This window comes from Callithrix jacchus, chromosome 7, assembly GCF_049354715.1.
Source record: "Callithrix jacchus isolate 240 chromosome 7, calJac240_pri, whole genome shotgun sequence".
Taxonomy (NCBI): domain Eukaryota; kingdom Metazoa; phylum Chordata; class Mammalia; order Primates; family Cebidae; genus Callithrix; species Callithrix jacchus.
The window spans coordinates 17,768,160-17,786,244 of record NC_133508.1 but is presented as its reverse complement, the minus strand read 5'-3'; the positions used below and the strand labels follow the sequence as shown (position 1 = coordinate 17,786,244).

The following is an 18,085-nucleotide window of genomic DNA, read 5'->3' as shown; positions in this document are numbered from 1 at the left end:
ATGTGGTCTTTAGTTCTTAAGCAGAGCATGCGTGATTATTGGTCTCTATTTCATGCAATTAAAAAATGTATGCTCAGCTTTACTTTTGTATTTGATGTTACATTTTAGAAAGGGTACACTGTGCACTGGCAGTTGTTTTGAGACTGAATGGAAGGAGGCTACAAGTGTAAAGCAGGGGGAATTTCAGGCTGTTTTAATGACCTAGGCAAGATGGAATGAGGACCTACATCAAGACACCAGAGAGGGACATGGGTGAAGGAAAGGGAAGGAGCCAAGTGATACATCGGACAGAGAGATGGCAGAACGTACTGACCCATTACATTTAGCGGGGAGTGGCAGGTCCTAAAATGGTCCGGCCATTGGGTACATGTTTCCAGCATTTGCTGAGGCAACAGATGTCAGTGAAAGAGAAATGAGAGGGGCAGGAAGATGGCTTCAATTTGAGACACTGATTTTCAGGGTTTGTGGAATATAGAAGATATGATGTCTGCTATACAGTTGGCTCTATGAGCCTAGGGCTTAGGGGAGAGGAGGTGGCACAGTTACAGATATTAGCCAATGACCAGATGCTTTGGAAATCTTAAAACAGAAGCCATGTCCATTAAACCTGATACATTCCTGGAGGCAGCAAGAGGCTAGATTAACGGGCATTAGTGGCCATCTGGCTTGGGTACTGTGGTGCTGTTATAGGAGTAGTGTTCCTTCATGTCTATGTGTAGCCACTTATGTGCCTAAATGATGAAACACTAAGAAACTTTAAATATAGATTTTATTTTTAAACCTTACATGCTCCTCATATTAAATTTGTAGAATACAGAAAAGAAATAATAAGAAGTTAATGCCATTTTTAGTATTGCAATATAGATACAAACCATCGAAATCTTGGTTTATTTCCCTCGCAAACACATACATACAAATATATAGACACATGCACACACAGACATGCATAGTTAAGATAATACCATATATAATTTTATATCCTGCTATTTTCTCTTCATATTATCTGAATATTTTTAAAAATAGTTTCTTTGGGTATCAGTCAAATGGACATACTGTAATTCAGTTAGCCACAGGTTCATTATTCACCATTGAGATTATTAATGGTTTTTTTCTTTTCTTGTTATAACAATGCTATGAGGAGTATCTTTATATGTGAATCTTAGTATTCCTAAGATTGAATATACTTCTTTTGAAAAGTATATTTCCTTTATATAGATTTTACTTTCTTTATTGAACACTCTCTTATGAAATATTTTAAGTGTGTAGAAAAATACAGACTATATAATGCACACAAAGTATATAATGCACAAAAACTTCTCCTTGTCCAGACTGGCCAAATCTTCATATTTTGCCATATTTGCTTCAATTTCTTTTGTTTTTTCCCAAACATAAATGAACTGTTCACGACACAGGTGAAATCCCACGTGCACCCATATTGATTCCATTCCCTGTTCCCTATCCCAGAGGAAACTGCTAATTAGATAGATTTTTATGTATTTATTTTTATCATACTTCAAGTTCTGGGGTACATGTGCGGAATATGCAGGATTGTTACATAAGTATACATATGCCATGGTGGTTTGCTGCATCCATCACCCCATCATCTACATTAGGTATTTCTCCTAATGCTATCCCTCCCCTATCCACCCACTCCCTACTATCCCTCACCTAGCCTCCCACCCCACAACAGACCCTGGCATGTGATGTTCCCCTCCCCGTGTCCATGTGTTCTCATTGTTCAACACCCACTTATGAGTGAGAACATGTGGTTTTTGGTTTTTTTTCTTGTGTCAGTTTGCTGAGAATGATGGTTTCCAGATTAATCCATGTCCCTGCAAATTACATGAACTCATCCTTTTTTATGGCTGCATAGTATTCTATGGTGTATATATGCCATATTTTCTTTATCCAGACGATTATTTCTGGGCATTTGGGTTGGTTCCAAGTCTTTGCTATTGTGAATGCTGCTGTGGTAAACATATGTGTGCATATGTCTTTATAATAGAAGGATTTATAATCCTTTGGGTATATACCCAGTAATGAGATTGCTGGGTCAAATGATATTTCTAGTTCTAGGTCCTTGAGGAATCACCACACTGTCTTCCACAGTGGCTGAACTAATCTACACTCCCACTAACAGTGTAAAAGCGTTCCTATTTCTCCACATCCTCTCCAGCATCTGTTGTCTCCTGATTTCTTGATGATCACCATTCTAACTGGTGTGAGATGGTATTTCATTGTGGTTTTGATTTGCATTTCTCTAATGAGAGATGATGAGCATTTTTTCATATGTTTGTTGGCTACATAAATGTCTTCTTTTGAAAAGTGTCTATTTGTATCCTTTGCCCACTTTTTGATGTGGTTGTTTGGTTTTTTCTTGTAAATTTGTTTAAGTTCTTTGTATATTCTGGATATTAGCCCTTTGTCAGATGGGTAAATTGCAAAAATTTTTCCCCATTCTGTTGGTTGCCGGTTCACTCTGATAGTTTTACTGTGCAGAAACTCTTTAGGTTAATTAGATCCCATTTATCTATTTTGGCTTTTGTTGCCATTGCTTTTGGTGTTTAAGTCATGAAGTCCTTGCCCATGCCTGTGTCCTGAATGGTATTGCCTAGGTTGCTAATGAGATTTCTGGTTTATGATTCCCATGATGGTTTTTATAGTTTTTTCCTTGTATGAGTACATCCATACACACTCTAAAATATTATTTTGCATGTTTTAAGACTTTATGTAAATCATGTCACATGCTGCATATCCTTCCACTTGCTCTATTCACTCATTCTGTTTTCACGTTTTCTGCATTGTAATGCGTACAGATCTAATGCATTCCTTTGGTCACCACACGTTTCATTTTATGTACCCACCACAAGTCCTCTAGCCATTCTCCTGTTAATGAACATTGATGTTTCTTCCAATATTTTTCTGTAGCAACTTTTTAAGCTGAATATTCTTGTAGCAATATCTGTATGAAACCATGTAAGAGTTTCTCTAGTGTAGACCTGCAGAAGTGGAATTGCTAGCTTTTAACTTTTCTGTATGTTGTCAGATTTCATTAGAAATTTATATATGAGCCCAGGGACAGTGGCTCATGCCTGTAATCCCAGCAATTTGGGAGGCTGAAGCAGAGGGATCGCTTGAGGTCAGAAGTTCGAAAATACCCTGGCCAGCATGGAAAAACTCTGTCTCTACTAAAAATTCAAAGAATAACTGGGTGTGGTGGCATGCACCTGCAGTCTTAGCTACTTGGGAGGCTGAGGTAGGAGAATCACTTGAACCCAGAAATGAATTAGTTGAGATGTAAAGTTTTATTTTGTTTGGATATTGCCTTGACTTTTACCACTTAAGTAGCAATTGGAAAATCAATGCTGAGGCCTAGCAAACTCTTGGAATTAGGCTTACCTAAGAATTATATGTTATGTTAATATGTTATATATGTATCCGATAGTAATATCATTTGCTAGCTTTGCCTTGGGAACTAAATGGAAGTTAAGGGAAAATGCATATTGATGATTTTTATAACTTTAGAATTATAAATGAATGGGAACAAGGTTTCCCATATTTTCTTCCTTGAAGTGCTTTTCTTGTGTAATTTTATAAATTGAAACTTTAAATGTGAGAATATTGATTTGATATTACAAGTGTTAAGAACACTCAAATAAAAGAATTTATATTTCAAACTCTGTTAAAAACATTCTCCCTCCTCGATAGCTTGAGGTTTAAAAATTTCATAAAATGACAATTAGGTACATAAAACTTAATAACTAGCATGCTGTGGTTTGAATGTGTTCCCTCAAAAGTTTCTGTGTTGTAAACTTAAGTGTCCAATGCAACAGTTTCAGGAGGTATGGCCTTTTGGGAGGTGTTCAGATTCCGAGAGCCTTGCCATCGAGAAGTGGTTAATTTTGCTATAAAAAGGGCTTTACGGCCAGGCTCACGCTTGTAGTCCCAGCACTTTGGGAGGCTGAGGTGGTCAGATCATGAGGTCAGGAGATCGAGACTATCCTGGCTAACATGGTAAAACCCTGTCTATACTAAAAATACAAAAAATTAGCCAGGCATGGTGGCACATGCCTGTAATCCCAGCTACTCTGGAGGCTGAGGCAAGAGAATTGCTTGAACCCAGGAGGCAAAGGTTGTAGCGAGCCAACATTGTGCCATTGCACTCCAGCCTGGGTGACAGAGTGAGACTCTGTCTCAAAAAAAAAGTCGGGGTCTTGCAAGAGTGGGTTCTCTCTCTTCTGTGCTTCTGCTGCTTGAGGACGTGATGTTCCTTCCCCCAAGAGGATGCAGCATTCAAGATATCTTGAAGCAGAGAGACCCGGTTCTAATTTGCTGGCACCTTGATGTTGGACTTTCCAGCCTTCAGAACTGTGAGAAATAAATTTCTGCTCTTTAGAAATCACCTGGCCTTTGGTATTCTGTAGCATCACAAAGCGGACTGAGATGTGTCATGAGCATTTTAAAGAGAAGTAACATGGTAAATATAGAATTTGGAGAGAGAAGACTCTGCAGCTCACTGGCTTTGTGAGCTTGGATGAGTTATTAACTTCTTACATAGAAAGAGACGATAGTTTTGTAGCTTATACGCTTGCCTCCCTGTCTTCATTATATAGAAAATCACATAGGTTAGGATTTGTTATGGAGTTTGTAAAATTGCAACATGCTCATCACATTTGTGGTGTCATTAGTGTATAGTTTCAATTCAGGGACCCACGGAAACCTTCTTTTTTTGAGATGGAATCTCACCCATGCTGGAATGCAGTGGTGCAGTCATGGCTAACAGCAACCTCCACCTCCTGGGTTCAAGCAAATCTCATGCCTCAGCCTCCTGAGTAGCTGGGATTACAGGAACCCACAACCATACCTGGCTAAATTTTTTTGTGTTTTTAGTAGAGACAGGGTTTTGTCATGTTGGCCAGAGTAGTCTTCAGAAAACCTTCTATTTTTGATCCATTCCTTGTGAAGTATTACTCCATCCAGATAAATTTTAGCAGAGGTCTGGTAATTCCAGGAGTAGGGGAAATTGCTAGGGAGTCTGTAAACCTTCTAGATGTACTCCTTTCAAAGGATCTCCAAGGAATTGGGTCATTCAGGTGATTTTCTGAAGATTCCAGCCTTAATGCTTTAGTTTACTTTTTTCCCCTTATTTCTTCCTGTCCTTTGAGAGAATTGCAACCGCTCAGACTAAAAACAAGGATTTTGAAAGGGAAGAAACAATATGTACTTACCCCTTGTACCTCTGAATTTTTGAGGACATCTTTTAAAAACCAGAAGAGTCTTACTTTGTGAGTCCCTGGACTTGCAAAAATCTTAGAATTTTTTTCTTTTCTTTTTGAGAAGAAGAAGTCTATAAATGCCAAAGAACCCATTGTTCCACTAGGTTAAAAAATTAAGAACTACTAGATGCGTAGGTTGATTCCATTATTTTGGCTATTGTGAATAGTGCTTCGGTTAAAATGGAAATGCAGATATATTCAACACACTTACTTAATTTCCTTTGTCTGTTTATCCCAGGAGTGTGACTGTTGGATCATATGATAGTTCTATTTTTGATTTTTTGAGAAACCTCCATACCGTTTTTCATAATGGCTGTATCAATTTACATTCCCAACAATAGTGTATAAATGTTCCCTTTTCCCATATCTACACCGGCGTTTGTTATTTTCTAATTGGGATAAAGTGGTATTTCACTGTGGCTTTGATTTGAATTTCACTGGTGATTAGTGATGCTGATATTTTTTCATTTTCCTGGTCATTTGTATGTCTTCATTTGAAGACAAACCGACTTCTCTGTAGATGAATGGATTTTGAAAATGTGGTATATATAAACAATGAGATACTACTCAATTATAGAAATAAATAAAATCCTGTCACTTACATCATCATGGATGAGCCTGGAGGACTTGATGTTAACGGAAATAAGCCAGGCACAGAAAGGCAAATATTACATCATCTCACTCATCTGTGAAATGTAAAAATGCTGATCTCACAGAAGCAGAGTAGAAGAGTGGTCACCAGAGGCTGGGGATGGTAGCGGGGAGAAAAGTGTGGGAGAGATTAGTTAAAGGGTGCACAATTATAGTTAGGTAAGAAGAATAAGTTCTGATGTTTTAAAGCACAGTAGGGCACCCACAGTAAACAATATCGTGGTGTATAAATGTTATAGTCTGTTAAAAATAGCTAGAAGAGAGGATTCTTAACAGTCTCATCACAAAGAAATGATAAATGTTTGAAGTGATAGACATGGTACACATCATGATTTGATAATTACACAATGTATGTGTGTTGAAATATCACACTATACCCAACACATGTGTCCAATTATTATGCATCAGTTAAAAACAAAAAAATGAACTAGATATATACTCATAAAACTGAATATTAAACTTTTATAAAAATGAAAAAATGCTATTCTAAACAAATAAATGAATGAATTATCTTGAGAGAAGTTAATAGTCTTGTGCCTTAAGATCCAATTGGTGTATTCTCCATACTTTGTAACCTTGGATGTTCTAAGAAGGTATTAATTATCCTTTGATATTAAAACCAAGACAGTATTAATAGAACATTACTAAAAGCTTAGGATGCTGTACCTATAACCTTAGGACAACATAAAACCAATACTAAAGACTTGAATTAAACCAATATTTGAGGGTAGACTCAAGGGAGTGATGGTTTATATGTTGTTTTGTCTAGCGTTTAGTTCAAAGGAAGCATTCATACTAGATTGGAAACTATAATTTGAATTGGTTAAGAAAATGGAATTTAGTTTTTAATCACATTTTGTTGAATGAAAAGCAGTCATTGGGTTTCATTGACTGGATATATATATATATATATTTAAACTTTGAACATTAAATTATGAAAAAGACTTGCTGCTCCAGAACAGACTCACATTTGTTTTAACATTATTATTGTAAAAGCTTTAGCTCCTCAAAGAGTTAAAAATCCTATTGATATTTGATTCATTGGGTTGTATAAGCCAAACTGAGAATATCCTCCCAATCATACCTGTGTGCTACAGAGAACACTGATTTTAATCATCACTAGATTTTTAAAGTCACTTGTGAGTACTTTTCTTACATTGAATGTCTGAACTTTCTATTTTTTCCCAAGGTTTTCTTATGAAGTATAAGTGGCACTTTGTTTTGAATAAAACAGACATGTTTTAACTTCATACTCTCAGTCATACTCTGATAAGGTTGGCGGATTGATGCCTGTATCCTACTCAGCTGATACTTTGCAATGAACAAGAGGAAAGGGTTTCAATTCTGGACCCTGAAATCTAGCTGTCTGATTCAATGTGACCTGCCCCGTCTTAGGAATTGTGTGACTTGGGCCCATTACTTAGGCTCTCTGTGTATCTGTTGTCCTCTTCTTAAAAATCGAAAGAAGTTTGGGAGGATAAAATGTGTATGTGAAGGGCTGAATCCAGTTCCTGGCACATAGTAAGCACCTAATGAAGGGGAGTTATTATTAATCATCCAAGCAAAGGAACTCATTTCCCTGGTTTACACATAAGAGTATTCAAAAATTCATCTAGACACTGAGTTCCAACCAAATTAGTAAGCTTCAATTTTACAAATCAATACAGAGATTTCAGGTATATGTGATATAGATTCCATTTCATTACATGCATGGAGGATCAGCTAGGTCAAGACAGAGCCCAATAATTAAAAAGAGAGAGAGGAGATATTTTTTTTCTTTTTTTTGAGATGGAGTCTCACTCTGTGTTGCCCAGGCTGGAGTGCAGTGGTGTAATCTCAGCTCACTGCAATCTCTACCTCCTGGGTTCAAATGATTCTTGTGCCTCAGCCTCCCAAGTACCTTTGACTACAAGCCGACAACACCACACCTGGCTAATTTTTTTTTTTTTTTTTTTGAGATGGAGTCTCGCTCTATCGCCAGGCTGGAGTGAAGTGGCTCAATTTCAGCTCACTGCAACCTCTGCCTCCCGGGTTCAGGTGATTCTCCTGCCTCAGTCTCCCGAGTAGCTGAGATTACAGGCATGCCCCATCATGCCTGGCTAATTTTTTGTATTTTTAGTAGAACTGGGGTTTCACCGTGTTAGCCAGGATGGTCTTGATCTCCTGACTTCATGATCCGCCCACCTCAGCCTCCCAAAGTGCTGAGATTACAGACCTGAGCTACCACACCCAGCTAATTTTTGTATTTTTTATTAGAGACTGGGTTTCACCAAGTTGGCCTGGCTGGTCTTGGACTCCTGACCTCAGGTGATCCACCTGCCTCAGCCTCCCAAAGTGCTGGGATTGTAGGTGTGAGCCATCACGCCCCAGCCAAAAAGAGAGAGAAGTAATTTTTGAAATCAGCCTCATACCACTCCTATCATTTGAAAGAATTCTGCCATTTCTCTTCTTGCTTGACAATTACCCTATGAAGAACAAACAGATCCAACAAGTCGGGATTCTGACAACAAATGCTCATCACTCATCATTATTTCTCATCTGTTTTCTCATGTGTTCATTTTTGCATCACACATTTCCAGCACACGTTGTGGGCATGGCCTGAGATTGGGGAGGAAACAGAATGTGGAAGGGATGCCATTTATAAAGACATCAGGAGATCTAGTAGTGGTTCTGACAGAGGAACTCCTGCCGAAATTCATGTTGGTGTCCCTAGAAATGACAAAGACTCAAACAGTCTCATGGAGCTGTGAGACAAGACAAGAAAATAAAGCCAGTTTCACTTGATACAGCAAACATGTGATTTTCCACTAGCTCATTGATGTGCAGGCACTTCATGGAATACAGGCCTTCTAGATGTGAATCTGAAGCTCTGAACTACTGTTTGCCCTGTCACCTTTCCTGTAGGCATATGATGGCTTAAGCTACGCAATGACCCGCCTTACCAGGACGTGTGGAAGGGAGCAGCTGTCTAACCCCATCGTCTCCTCAGGAAACAGCCTCTTTGTGAGATTTCAATCTGGCCCTTCCAGACAGAACAGGGGCTTCCGAGCTCAATTCAGGCAAGGCAAGTACCCTGTGGGTCTTCCCAAGCACAAGAGAAATATTCCATGTCCTGTTTGGTGCAACAGTGAAATGAGACCTGTGCTCAGAAATTTATCACAGCCTTCTACTTAATAAGAACTGTGACTTACAATTATCCCAACTCCTGATACTTGTAACCTTCTTGTCTGACTTCCTTTGGACCTGCATCTCTAACGAGTTTTCAGAATAATACTATTTAAAAGTGCTTTTAAGACTAGAAACAGTATAGAAAAGTTTTTCTCCAAATTCATTGATCTAGGACTAACCAAGGCTTTACATTAGAATGGGGTGCACTGCTATAAAATTACAAGACTTGCTTGTAATATAATCAGATTCTAGCCCCCAGAGGCAGTGCCTTCCCTATTTTCTGAATCTTGCCATTGTCCAACTGAGGAGTCACTCTTGTTTTCCTTTTTTTTGAGACGGAGTTTCGCTCTTGTTACCCAGGCTGGAGTGCAATGGCGCGATCTCGGGTCACTGCAACCTCTGCCTCCTGGGTTCAGGCAATTCTCCTGCCTCAGCCTCCTGAGTAGCTGGGATTACAGGCACACACCACCATGCCCAGCTAATTTTTTGTATTTTTAGTAGAGACGGGGTTTCGCCATGTTGACCAGGATGGTCTCGATCTCTTGACCTCATGATCCACCCACCTCGGCCTCCCAAAGTGCTGGGATTACAGGCTTGAGCCACAGAGCCTGCCCCCTGTTTTCCATTTATTTTTCTTTCTTTGTTTCCCTCCCTTCCTCTCCTCCTTTTCCTTTTCCTCTCCTCTCCTCCCCTTCCTTTTCCTCCCCTCTCTTTCCCTCCCCTTCCTTTTTTCCCCCCACAGGGTCTCACTCTGTCACCCAGGCTGGAGTGCAGTCATGGCTCACTGAAGCCTCAAGCTCCCAGGCTCAGGCAATCCTCCCACCTCAGCCTCCTGAGTAGCTGGAACTATGGGTGCAAAAGTGAAATGCCTGGCTCCATTTTTTTCTTTTAGAGATGGGATCTTGTTCTGTTGTCCAAGCTGGTCTCAAACTCTTTGCCTCAAGTGATTCTCCTGTCTAGCCTCCCAAAGTGCTAGAATTGCAGGCATGAGCCACTGCACCCCACCCTTGTTTTTGTTCTTAAAGCCCCACTTCTCCAAGACCTTTTTACGCATTGTCTTTCATCTACTCATTCTGCGAGATGAACCTTTTATCCCATAGTCAGAGATTATTTGTATTCAGATGTTTCAGAACATTCACTGCAAATACATCTAGTCTGTGTAGTCATTATGTTTATCTTAGTGTACTCATTTATATTCTGTAGCAAAGAGTTCTGGTTGGGGACAGTGTCTGGATGGAGGTCTCCCAAGTATGTGCCATAGGCCTTTAGACTTTGGAGCAAGACAGGCTATATTCTTGTTGATTTAAAAGAAAAGCTAGTTTCCTAATGGTTCTTTTGCATGGAATTATTCACCTGTATGTCGCGTCATAGTGAAAAGTGTCTGCTAGCTTTCATCTGGATTATAGCAGCCTCCTCAAAGTCACCTGCCCTTACCCCATCTCTCTCCAAAGTCACCTGTAAAAGCCCTGCCCCGGCCTGGAGAATGAAGCTGAAGCCCCTGCAGATGTTAACCAAGGGTCCCAGAAACCGTCCTGACCTCTCTCCAGCATCAGTCACCTACGCCCCTCAGGCACCACGTACTCCAGCTGAGCCTGTACAGATGCAGTCCTTACTCTCTTCTGTGTCTGCTCAGGTGGTCCCCTCCCTGGCCTCCCTTTTCTCACCCTCCCAGTCCTGATTTAGCCGTGGCCTCCTCCTCGGCGAGACTCCTCTGACATCCTCCGGCGGTGATCGCCTTTCCCTCTTTGGGAATCCTGTAGAGTTTCGCTCTTCTCTGATACTCTGCAGTCATCTTTGTGAAGCTTGTTCAATTGAGTATTTATTTTCCTGAAAAAAAGAGATCATTTATAAACAGATTATCCCTATATCTATGATTTATGAGTGGGCAGTGTAAGTGAGCCATGCCAGAATTGGGCAATTCATAGCCGTTTAATCTGTTGCTCTTTGCCACCTCCTATAGTTGAAGAAAATTATTTAAAATATAAAGTGTGCTCTTGTTTTCTGATGGTTTATGTACAGCTCTCTTTACGGAGAACTTTCTTGGCATGCCTTTTAGAAATTAAAAAAAAATCATTGATGTTTTTGTTCATCAAATATTTGTTTTGTACGGTCAGTAGAAATCAAAAGTATATGACACATACGTATGTTTGTGTGTTCTCCAGCCTGCGGAGGCCACATCCTCACCAGCTCGTTTGATACAGTTTCCTCTCCGCGGTTCCCTGCCAATTATCCAAACAATCAGAACTGCAGCTGGATCATTCAAGCTCAACCTCCATGTAAGTAACAAAAAAAGAAAAGGCTTGTGGGAGAGAAGGTGTCTGACAAGGTCAGACTATGAGTAAGGTTCTTATCTCCTCAGTTCTAACAATCAATGGCCTTCCTCTTCCTCTTTTGCAAGTCCCAATTCCTGACGCGCATGAGAACAAGCATTTCCTAATCTGATAGGGAAGTAATTTTTACAGTTGCTTTTAAATTAAAAATAATATTAGTTTCAAGGCCTAGCAAAGGTTAAAATACACACACACAACAACACACATGCGACCTTCCTGTATTAACAAGCGCATGCAGGCATATGAGATTGGGGGTAAACCAAAATAATTGATAGTTTTGACATGTGTGCCATGAGTATAGTCGATGCTCAAGACGGTTGCTGAGTGAACACATGAAGAAGAGTCACAGACTAGAGCACCAGTGACTCACATGCCGGAATGTAGTGTGCGACCCTGTCCATCAAAGCAGACGTTCATGATAAATTAAACCTGGGCTCTCCTGCAGTCTGCTATTCCAGCACAGGCCTAGAAGAAACACGGAATAAATGCTTACTTTCTTTTCTCTTCTGGAACCCTAGAATCTTATTTTCGGACCTGGCAACAGTCCAGTGGTAAGCACGTCTGTTCTCATTTTACAGACAGAGAACAAGAGGGAATGTTCCTCAGACATGACAGAATGGCTGCAGAGGGGTTAACACTGGGGCCCTTCTGAATCCTGTTTCACAGGAGCCCTGCCCTCCTGCCTTGCCTTTTGAGGTTTGCAGGAAAATACGGTTTCAGGTACAATGTAGGAAAGGCTTTAACTTCTTCACTCTGCTCAGTAACGAATCGCCTGTGTGAAAACAGGGAAGTCACTTGAGCTAATCAGGCCATGACAAAATGATCTGCAACATGAAGAGTTCGCCTTAAATATTCTCTAGTACTTTCCCTTGGGATGTAAGGAGTTAACAAATTGCTAGTACCTTTATTAACATGCATAAGATGGGGAGGCCGATGATGTCATCCTTAGCCAATTCAACCGGGGAGATGGAGCCGCAAAGGAAGTTGCCAGCCAGAGACTGAGCAGTAGATAAAGAAGCCCCCTCCCTTGAACAGAGCAGTTTGTGCTTGAGGATTCTTTTCTAATGAGTTGTAAAGCATTTAGATGAAAGAACTCACTGGTTCCAGAACAGCAATAGGAAAAGATCCTATTCTGAAGATTAGGGAGCTTGAAGAACAACAAAAAGAAAATGTATCCAGGCACTTGCTGTTCTGCAAGTAATTCAAAGCTTTCGTGATAAATGTCTCTGAATCTTAGGGCAGTAGCTCGCGCCTGAAAATAAAACTGAGTAGGCTAAAATGTGAGTGCCAGGGAGAAAAGAATGACTTATTTACAAGCACATGCAAAGAATCCAAATTGAAGGAAATGATTGTATTGAGAAAAATGCTTATGAGAGGAACACAGCAAGTCCGCGTTGTCCAACAACATATTTCCTATAGTACCTGGAATGAACCTACCCAGGAGTCCTCTTACTTACCACTACCAACCTTTCAGATGCAACAGGCACTTTTGAAAGCATCTATTCTGTTACTCTTCAAAGGAAACCACCTAGCACAGAAGTTATACCCTTCCCTCTCCTTTTCCCTTCAACCATGTACATATCTGCCTCGTTCATTAGTTCTCTGCTGGAGAACCCTTCCATGAAGTGATCAGAGGTAAAATGTATCTCCCTGTAGGTTTTTAAATTTTAATTTTATTTTGTAAAAAAGATTTTATTTTCAACTTTTGTAGATGTATATATTTATGGGGTACACGAGATGGGGTATTCCATCCCTTCAAACATTTATCCTTTGTGTTACAATTGAATTATACTCTTTTAATTATTTTTAAATATACAATACAATATAATACAATTTAATTATTTTTAAATGTACCAGCTACAATTACCATTGATCTTACTCATTCCTTTTATTTTTTAAAAAAATATTTATTTATTTATTTTGAGATGGAGTCTCGCTCTGTCACCCATGGAGTGCAGTGGCGTGATCTCGGCTCACTGCAACCTTTGCCTCCCAGGTTCAAGCGATTCTCCTGCCTCAGCCTCCCGAGTAGCTGGGACTAAGACATGCGCCACCATGCCCAGCTAATTTTTTTGTATTTTTAGTAGAGACAGGGTTTCACCATGTTGGTCAGGCTGGTCTCGAACTCTTGACCTTGTGATCCACTCGCTTCAGCCTCCCAAAGTGCTGGGATTACAGGTGTGAGCCAGCACGTCTGGCCTCCTCCTGTTTTTTTATACCCATTAACCATCCCATCTCCCATCTTGCCCCATCTTCCTGTATGTTTTATGTGGCAGTACTTTATTAGAGAATCTCCTCTTTTTTGCTTCCAGTAAATCATATCACCCTCTCCTTTACCCACTTTGGAGTTGAAAGAAGCACAACGTGCACACGAGACTTTGTAGAAATTTTGGATGGTGACCATGAAGATGCACCCCTCCGAGGTACCTCACTCACTCATTTGCATGTGTGGGTCTTGGCTGTGCTTTATTTATAGATCTACATATTTATAGACTGAATTCTAGGTGAGAATGTTTCCAATAGCTAAAAAGAGCAGCCTAAGCCAAGTAAAGATGATTAGAGGGTAAGAAAACAGGCTTTAATGTGGGGTTCAGGGAAGTCAGCCTGCTTGTTAGTATATTGAAATGTGTGAATAGTTTGTGTATATTTTTTAAAACATGTAGAAGTTGTACCTGCTTTAAAGAGTAATGGAATTCAGTCCATTCCAGCAATAGGCAGCATTCTGTCTGAAATTTCTTGTTAATATCTGACCACAGTTCTTAAATTCAAATGGAGCGTGTTTCTTTCAGCCATGTCCTCAGTGGAAGCAATAAACAAAGCACTTAATTAATGAATTAATTAATTCAATTAAAAATATGTCATTTGGTTTGTTAGACATCCTGATAAAATTAAAGAGTGCCACTATCTAGTTTCTGAAGTGTTCTCAGGCAAAAGAAAAACCTCAGGTTATTTAAGCTTTCTCTATAAATTTCCTAACTTTTGAATTTTGTTATAAAAACTTCTCATCTGGCACTAGAAGACAAGGTCCGTCATAGAGGAGACTGTTTTGCCTCTTGCCTTAATTCCCAGTTCCCAGGACAGTGCCTGAGACCATAGTAGCAATCAGTGAACTCTCTACACACTATGCTCACCTCTCATGGCATTGCCTGAGGTCTTTGTAAGTTAGCTTTTGACCAAGGATGAGGGTATATTATTTCACAAACTGTTACACAGCATTATCTTGTGCTGAGTACTGTTCTCAGTATGTTATATTGACAGCGTCAATATAACTGAATACTGAGTATTGTTCTCAGTATCCTTATCTACCCTTAAAAGTTAAGTTTCATTATTTTCAAAAGCCCCTTTTTCCAAGTGGGGAAACCGAGGCACCTAGCACTTAAATAACTTGACTAGTGTTACATGTAACATTTTCAGTGTCGCACAAAGAAACAGTGCTGATATATAAATTTCTGCAGTGAGGCAATTTACTTCTATAGAAGGGTGCAGCTCACAGATGGAACAATGGCAAGCACACTGGACTAGGCGGTGGCAGGGGTACTTATTCCTGATGGAGGTCGCCCCTACTGCTGTGTCATTTCCCTGTTGGCTAGGGTTAGACTGCATGGTCTAGTCTAATCCTGACTGGCTATTTTAAAGGGAGCAGGGGTACAAGCAGAGTGGTGGGGTGGGTAGTTTGGCAGGAAGGACAGTTGCAGGCAGGTCAGAGCAGGTAACCAGGGGTCAAAGCAGGTGACTGGAGCAGGTGACCAGAATGAGTCAGGAAAGAGATGGGCACTGGGGGAACAGATGTGATCTACTGATTAGAACAATGGAAAATGTTGTTTACTGAAACTACAAGGAAATTAAACTTTAAAATGGAGAATTAAAGAATAAGAGAGCTGAACATACCGACATACTGATTCTTTGAAGAGAAACTTGGAGTCACTGTATCTAACACTAGGATCACATAGCTAGCAAATGGCTGAGCCAGTAGCTGAATCCAGGTAGCCTGGCTCCAGCATCCACACTTTTCTATGCTACAACATATTATTAGTGCATTTATTTGTACGGGTGCAACTGGGCTGGAGATTTTTGCTCTAGGTACATGTGTCCCCTGGTCATCTAAGTTTTTCCTCTCACTCTGTTGTTCTTGATCATAAATCACCTCTCCTATATATGGCTCGTATATATAGTTTATTTTAATTTATCAGGTCCTGTCTCAAACACTGACCCTGAATGAAGTGGTTCTCCTAGTGGCGATTTCTTCCCTTTGCTTTGGTCTCTTGTATTTCTAGTAAAGCTGTGTTTCCTAGAAATAGTGGCCTCTGCCATGTCATCGTTCATTCTCCTTGTCATTATCTTCATTATTTAGGCCGTTACTGTGGCAGCACCATGCCCCATCCCATCACATCCTTCAGCAGTGCTCTGACACTGAGGTTCGTCTCTGATTCTAGTGTGAGTGCCGGGGGTTTCCACGCTACGTTCACTGCGTCAGTGTCAGGTAAGAAACCTTAGCACGTGGCTCTGGCAGTTAAAAGATGTGGTAGAAATTCTTGGTTTGTTATTTGAGACTCTTTGACCTTCGAAGTTGGGAGCTAGTTTCCTGAGATCACCTCTGGGACTAATCTTACCTTCTTCCCGATTAAGTGAACCTGTTGTCAATTCTAACAATGATGAACTCTGGAAATGTGGAGGATTGGTTGGAATATGGTGTCTTTTCAGCTACACCCCATACTCTCAGATGACTTAGTGTTCTTTTTTTTGAGATGGAGTCTCGCTCTGTCACCCAGACTGGGGTGCAGTGTTGCAATCTCAGTTCACTGCAACCTCCGCTTCCTAAGTTCAAGCAATTCTCCTGCCTCAGCTTTCCAAGTAGCTGGGATTACAGGCACCCACCACCACACCTGGCTAATTTTTGTTTTTTTTTTTTTTGTTTTTTTTTTTTGAGATGGAGTTTCGCTCTTGTTACCCAGGCTGGAGTGCAATGGCGCGATCTCGGCTCACCACAACCTCCACCTCCTGGGTTCAGGCAATTCTCCTGCCTCAGCCTCCTGAGTAGCTGGGATTACAGGCACGCGCCACTGTGCCTGGCCAATTTTTGTATTCTTTTAGTAGAGATGGGGTTTTGTCATGTTGGTCAGGCTGGTCTCGAGCTCCTGACCTCAGTTGATCTGCCCGCAGAGGCCTCCCAAAATGCTGGGATTACAGGCATGAGCCACTGTACCCAGCTGGTATTCTTTTTAACTTGTTTGTTAAGGCAGCCCCAACCTGGGGAGGAGAAGGAAGAGAAGCCACCCAGGACTGAGTTTCTTAGCCTCTTAGCTGGGAGAGTGCTGTTGGCCACTGCTGCCATCTTCCTTGTTATTAGTAGTTAAAAGCTGCAGAACGCCTAGAAGATTGGGGTGTACATTTCGGTACTCGACTGAGAAGGGAAAGCAAGCCTGCTGCCTTGGGTTCTAGGCCAGCGTTGAGTAGAATCCTGGTCACAAAATCCAAGTGGTTTTGTATGGGTCCAACTGGGCTAGAGATTTTTGCTTTAGGTACATATGTCCCCTGATCATTTGGTAAACAAGTCTTTTATTCTTCAAAGTTACAGTTCATGGGGAGAAAAGGCTTTGAGAAAAGACATTGTAGACATTCCTTCTAATCCACCACGCTGCATGGCCCTTGGTCTTCAGTTTGCACAATCGTTCCCTTGTTTTATATGACATGGAGGTTTTAAAGTGTGAGATGGAAATGCTCTATATTCTTTTACACTGATAATGGCTCCAGCCATTTCTCCTTTATTTTATAGTGCCTGATTCAGTCTTTGCTCTGACACTCTCTTTATTTCTGTTTTCTTCCAGCTTGTGGTGGAACTTTCTACATGGCCGAAGGCATCTTCAACAGCCCTGGCTACCCAGACGTTTATCCCCCTAACGTGGAATGTGTCTGGAACATTGTCAGTTCCCCTGGCAACCAGCTCCAGCTGTCTTTTATGTAAATCCTTTTTTACAGTGTATTGTTTCAGTGCTAATGAATCTGTAGGAAAGACACCCTGGTGCTAACAGGATGGGCAACTCACAGTGTAGGTGAACTTTAGGAAGTATTTTTCCAAATTTCCTCTTTTAGTTATCGTTTGAGTTATCAATAGCATGAAAATTCTCTTGATGATGGCTCTAAAGTCCTAACATTCCCAAAAGTCCATTCTTGAGTCCTTGGGGAATGAATCTGTGGCACATTCGTGTTCAGAGTACAGGAATCTTATCTTTTTTTGGAATGAGACACATTTAGGTTGTTTCAGAGATTCACTAGTATTCTTCATTCCAGCAGAGCCCTCCCATCTCAATTAAGCGTTCTTTACGTTTATGTCTTATGCCCACCTCAATCTACCTTTCCTTCTATTTCTATCAGAAGAATGGTTTTGGGGCCGGATGCAGTGGCTCATGCCTGTAATCTCAGAACTTTCGGAGGCTGAGGTAGGCAGATCACTTGATGTCAGGAGTCTGAAAATGACCAACATGGCGAAGCCCTGTCTCTACTAAAAATACAAAAATTAGCTGGGAGTGGTGGCGGTCACATGTAATCCCAGCTTCTCAGGAGGCTGAGGCAGGAGAATCTCCTGAACCTGGGAGGTGGAGGTTGCAGTGAGCCAAGATGGAGCCACTGCACTCCAGCCTGGGCAACAGAGTGAGATTCTGT

General features: G+C 40.8%; 1 protein-coding gene across 1 annotated transcript in view; it reads left to right on the top strand.

Moving 5' to 3' along the window:
- The window catches only part of CUBN (cubilin), a 281,789-nt gene that overhangs the window by 152,504 nt on the left and 111,200 nt on the right, over positions 1-18,085 (top strand). Inside the window, exons 32-36 of the mRNA XM_035306864.3 lie at positions 8,832-8,991; positions 11,258-11,371; positions 13,738-13,848; positions 15,777-15,905; positions 17,251-17,383. Of these exons, the coding sequence (XP_035162755.3) occupies positions 8,832-8,991; positions 11,258-11,371; positions 13,738-13,848; positions 15,777-15,905; positions 17,251-17,383 (647 nt within the window). The remainder of the gene's footprint in view (positions 1-8,831; positions 8,992-11,257; positions 11,372-13,737; positions 13,849-15,776; positions 15,906-17,250; positions 17,384-18,085) is intronic.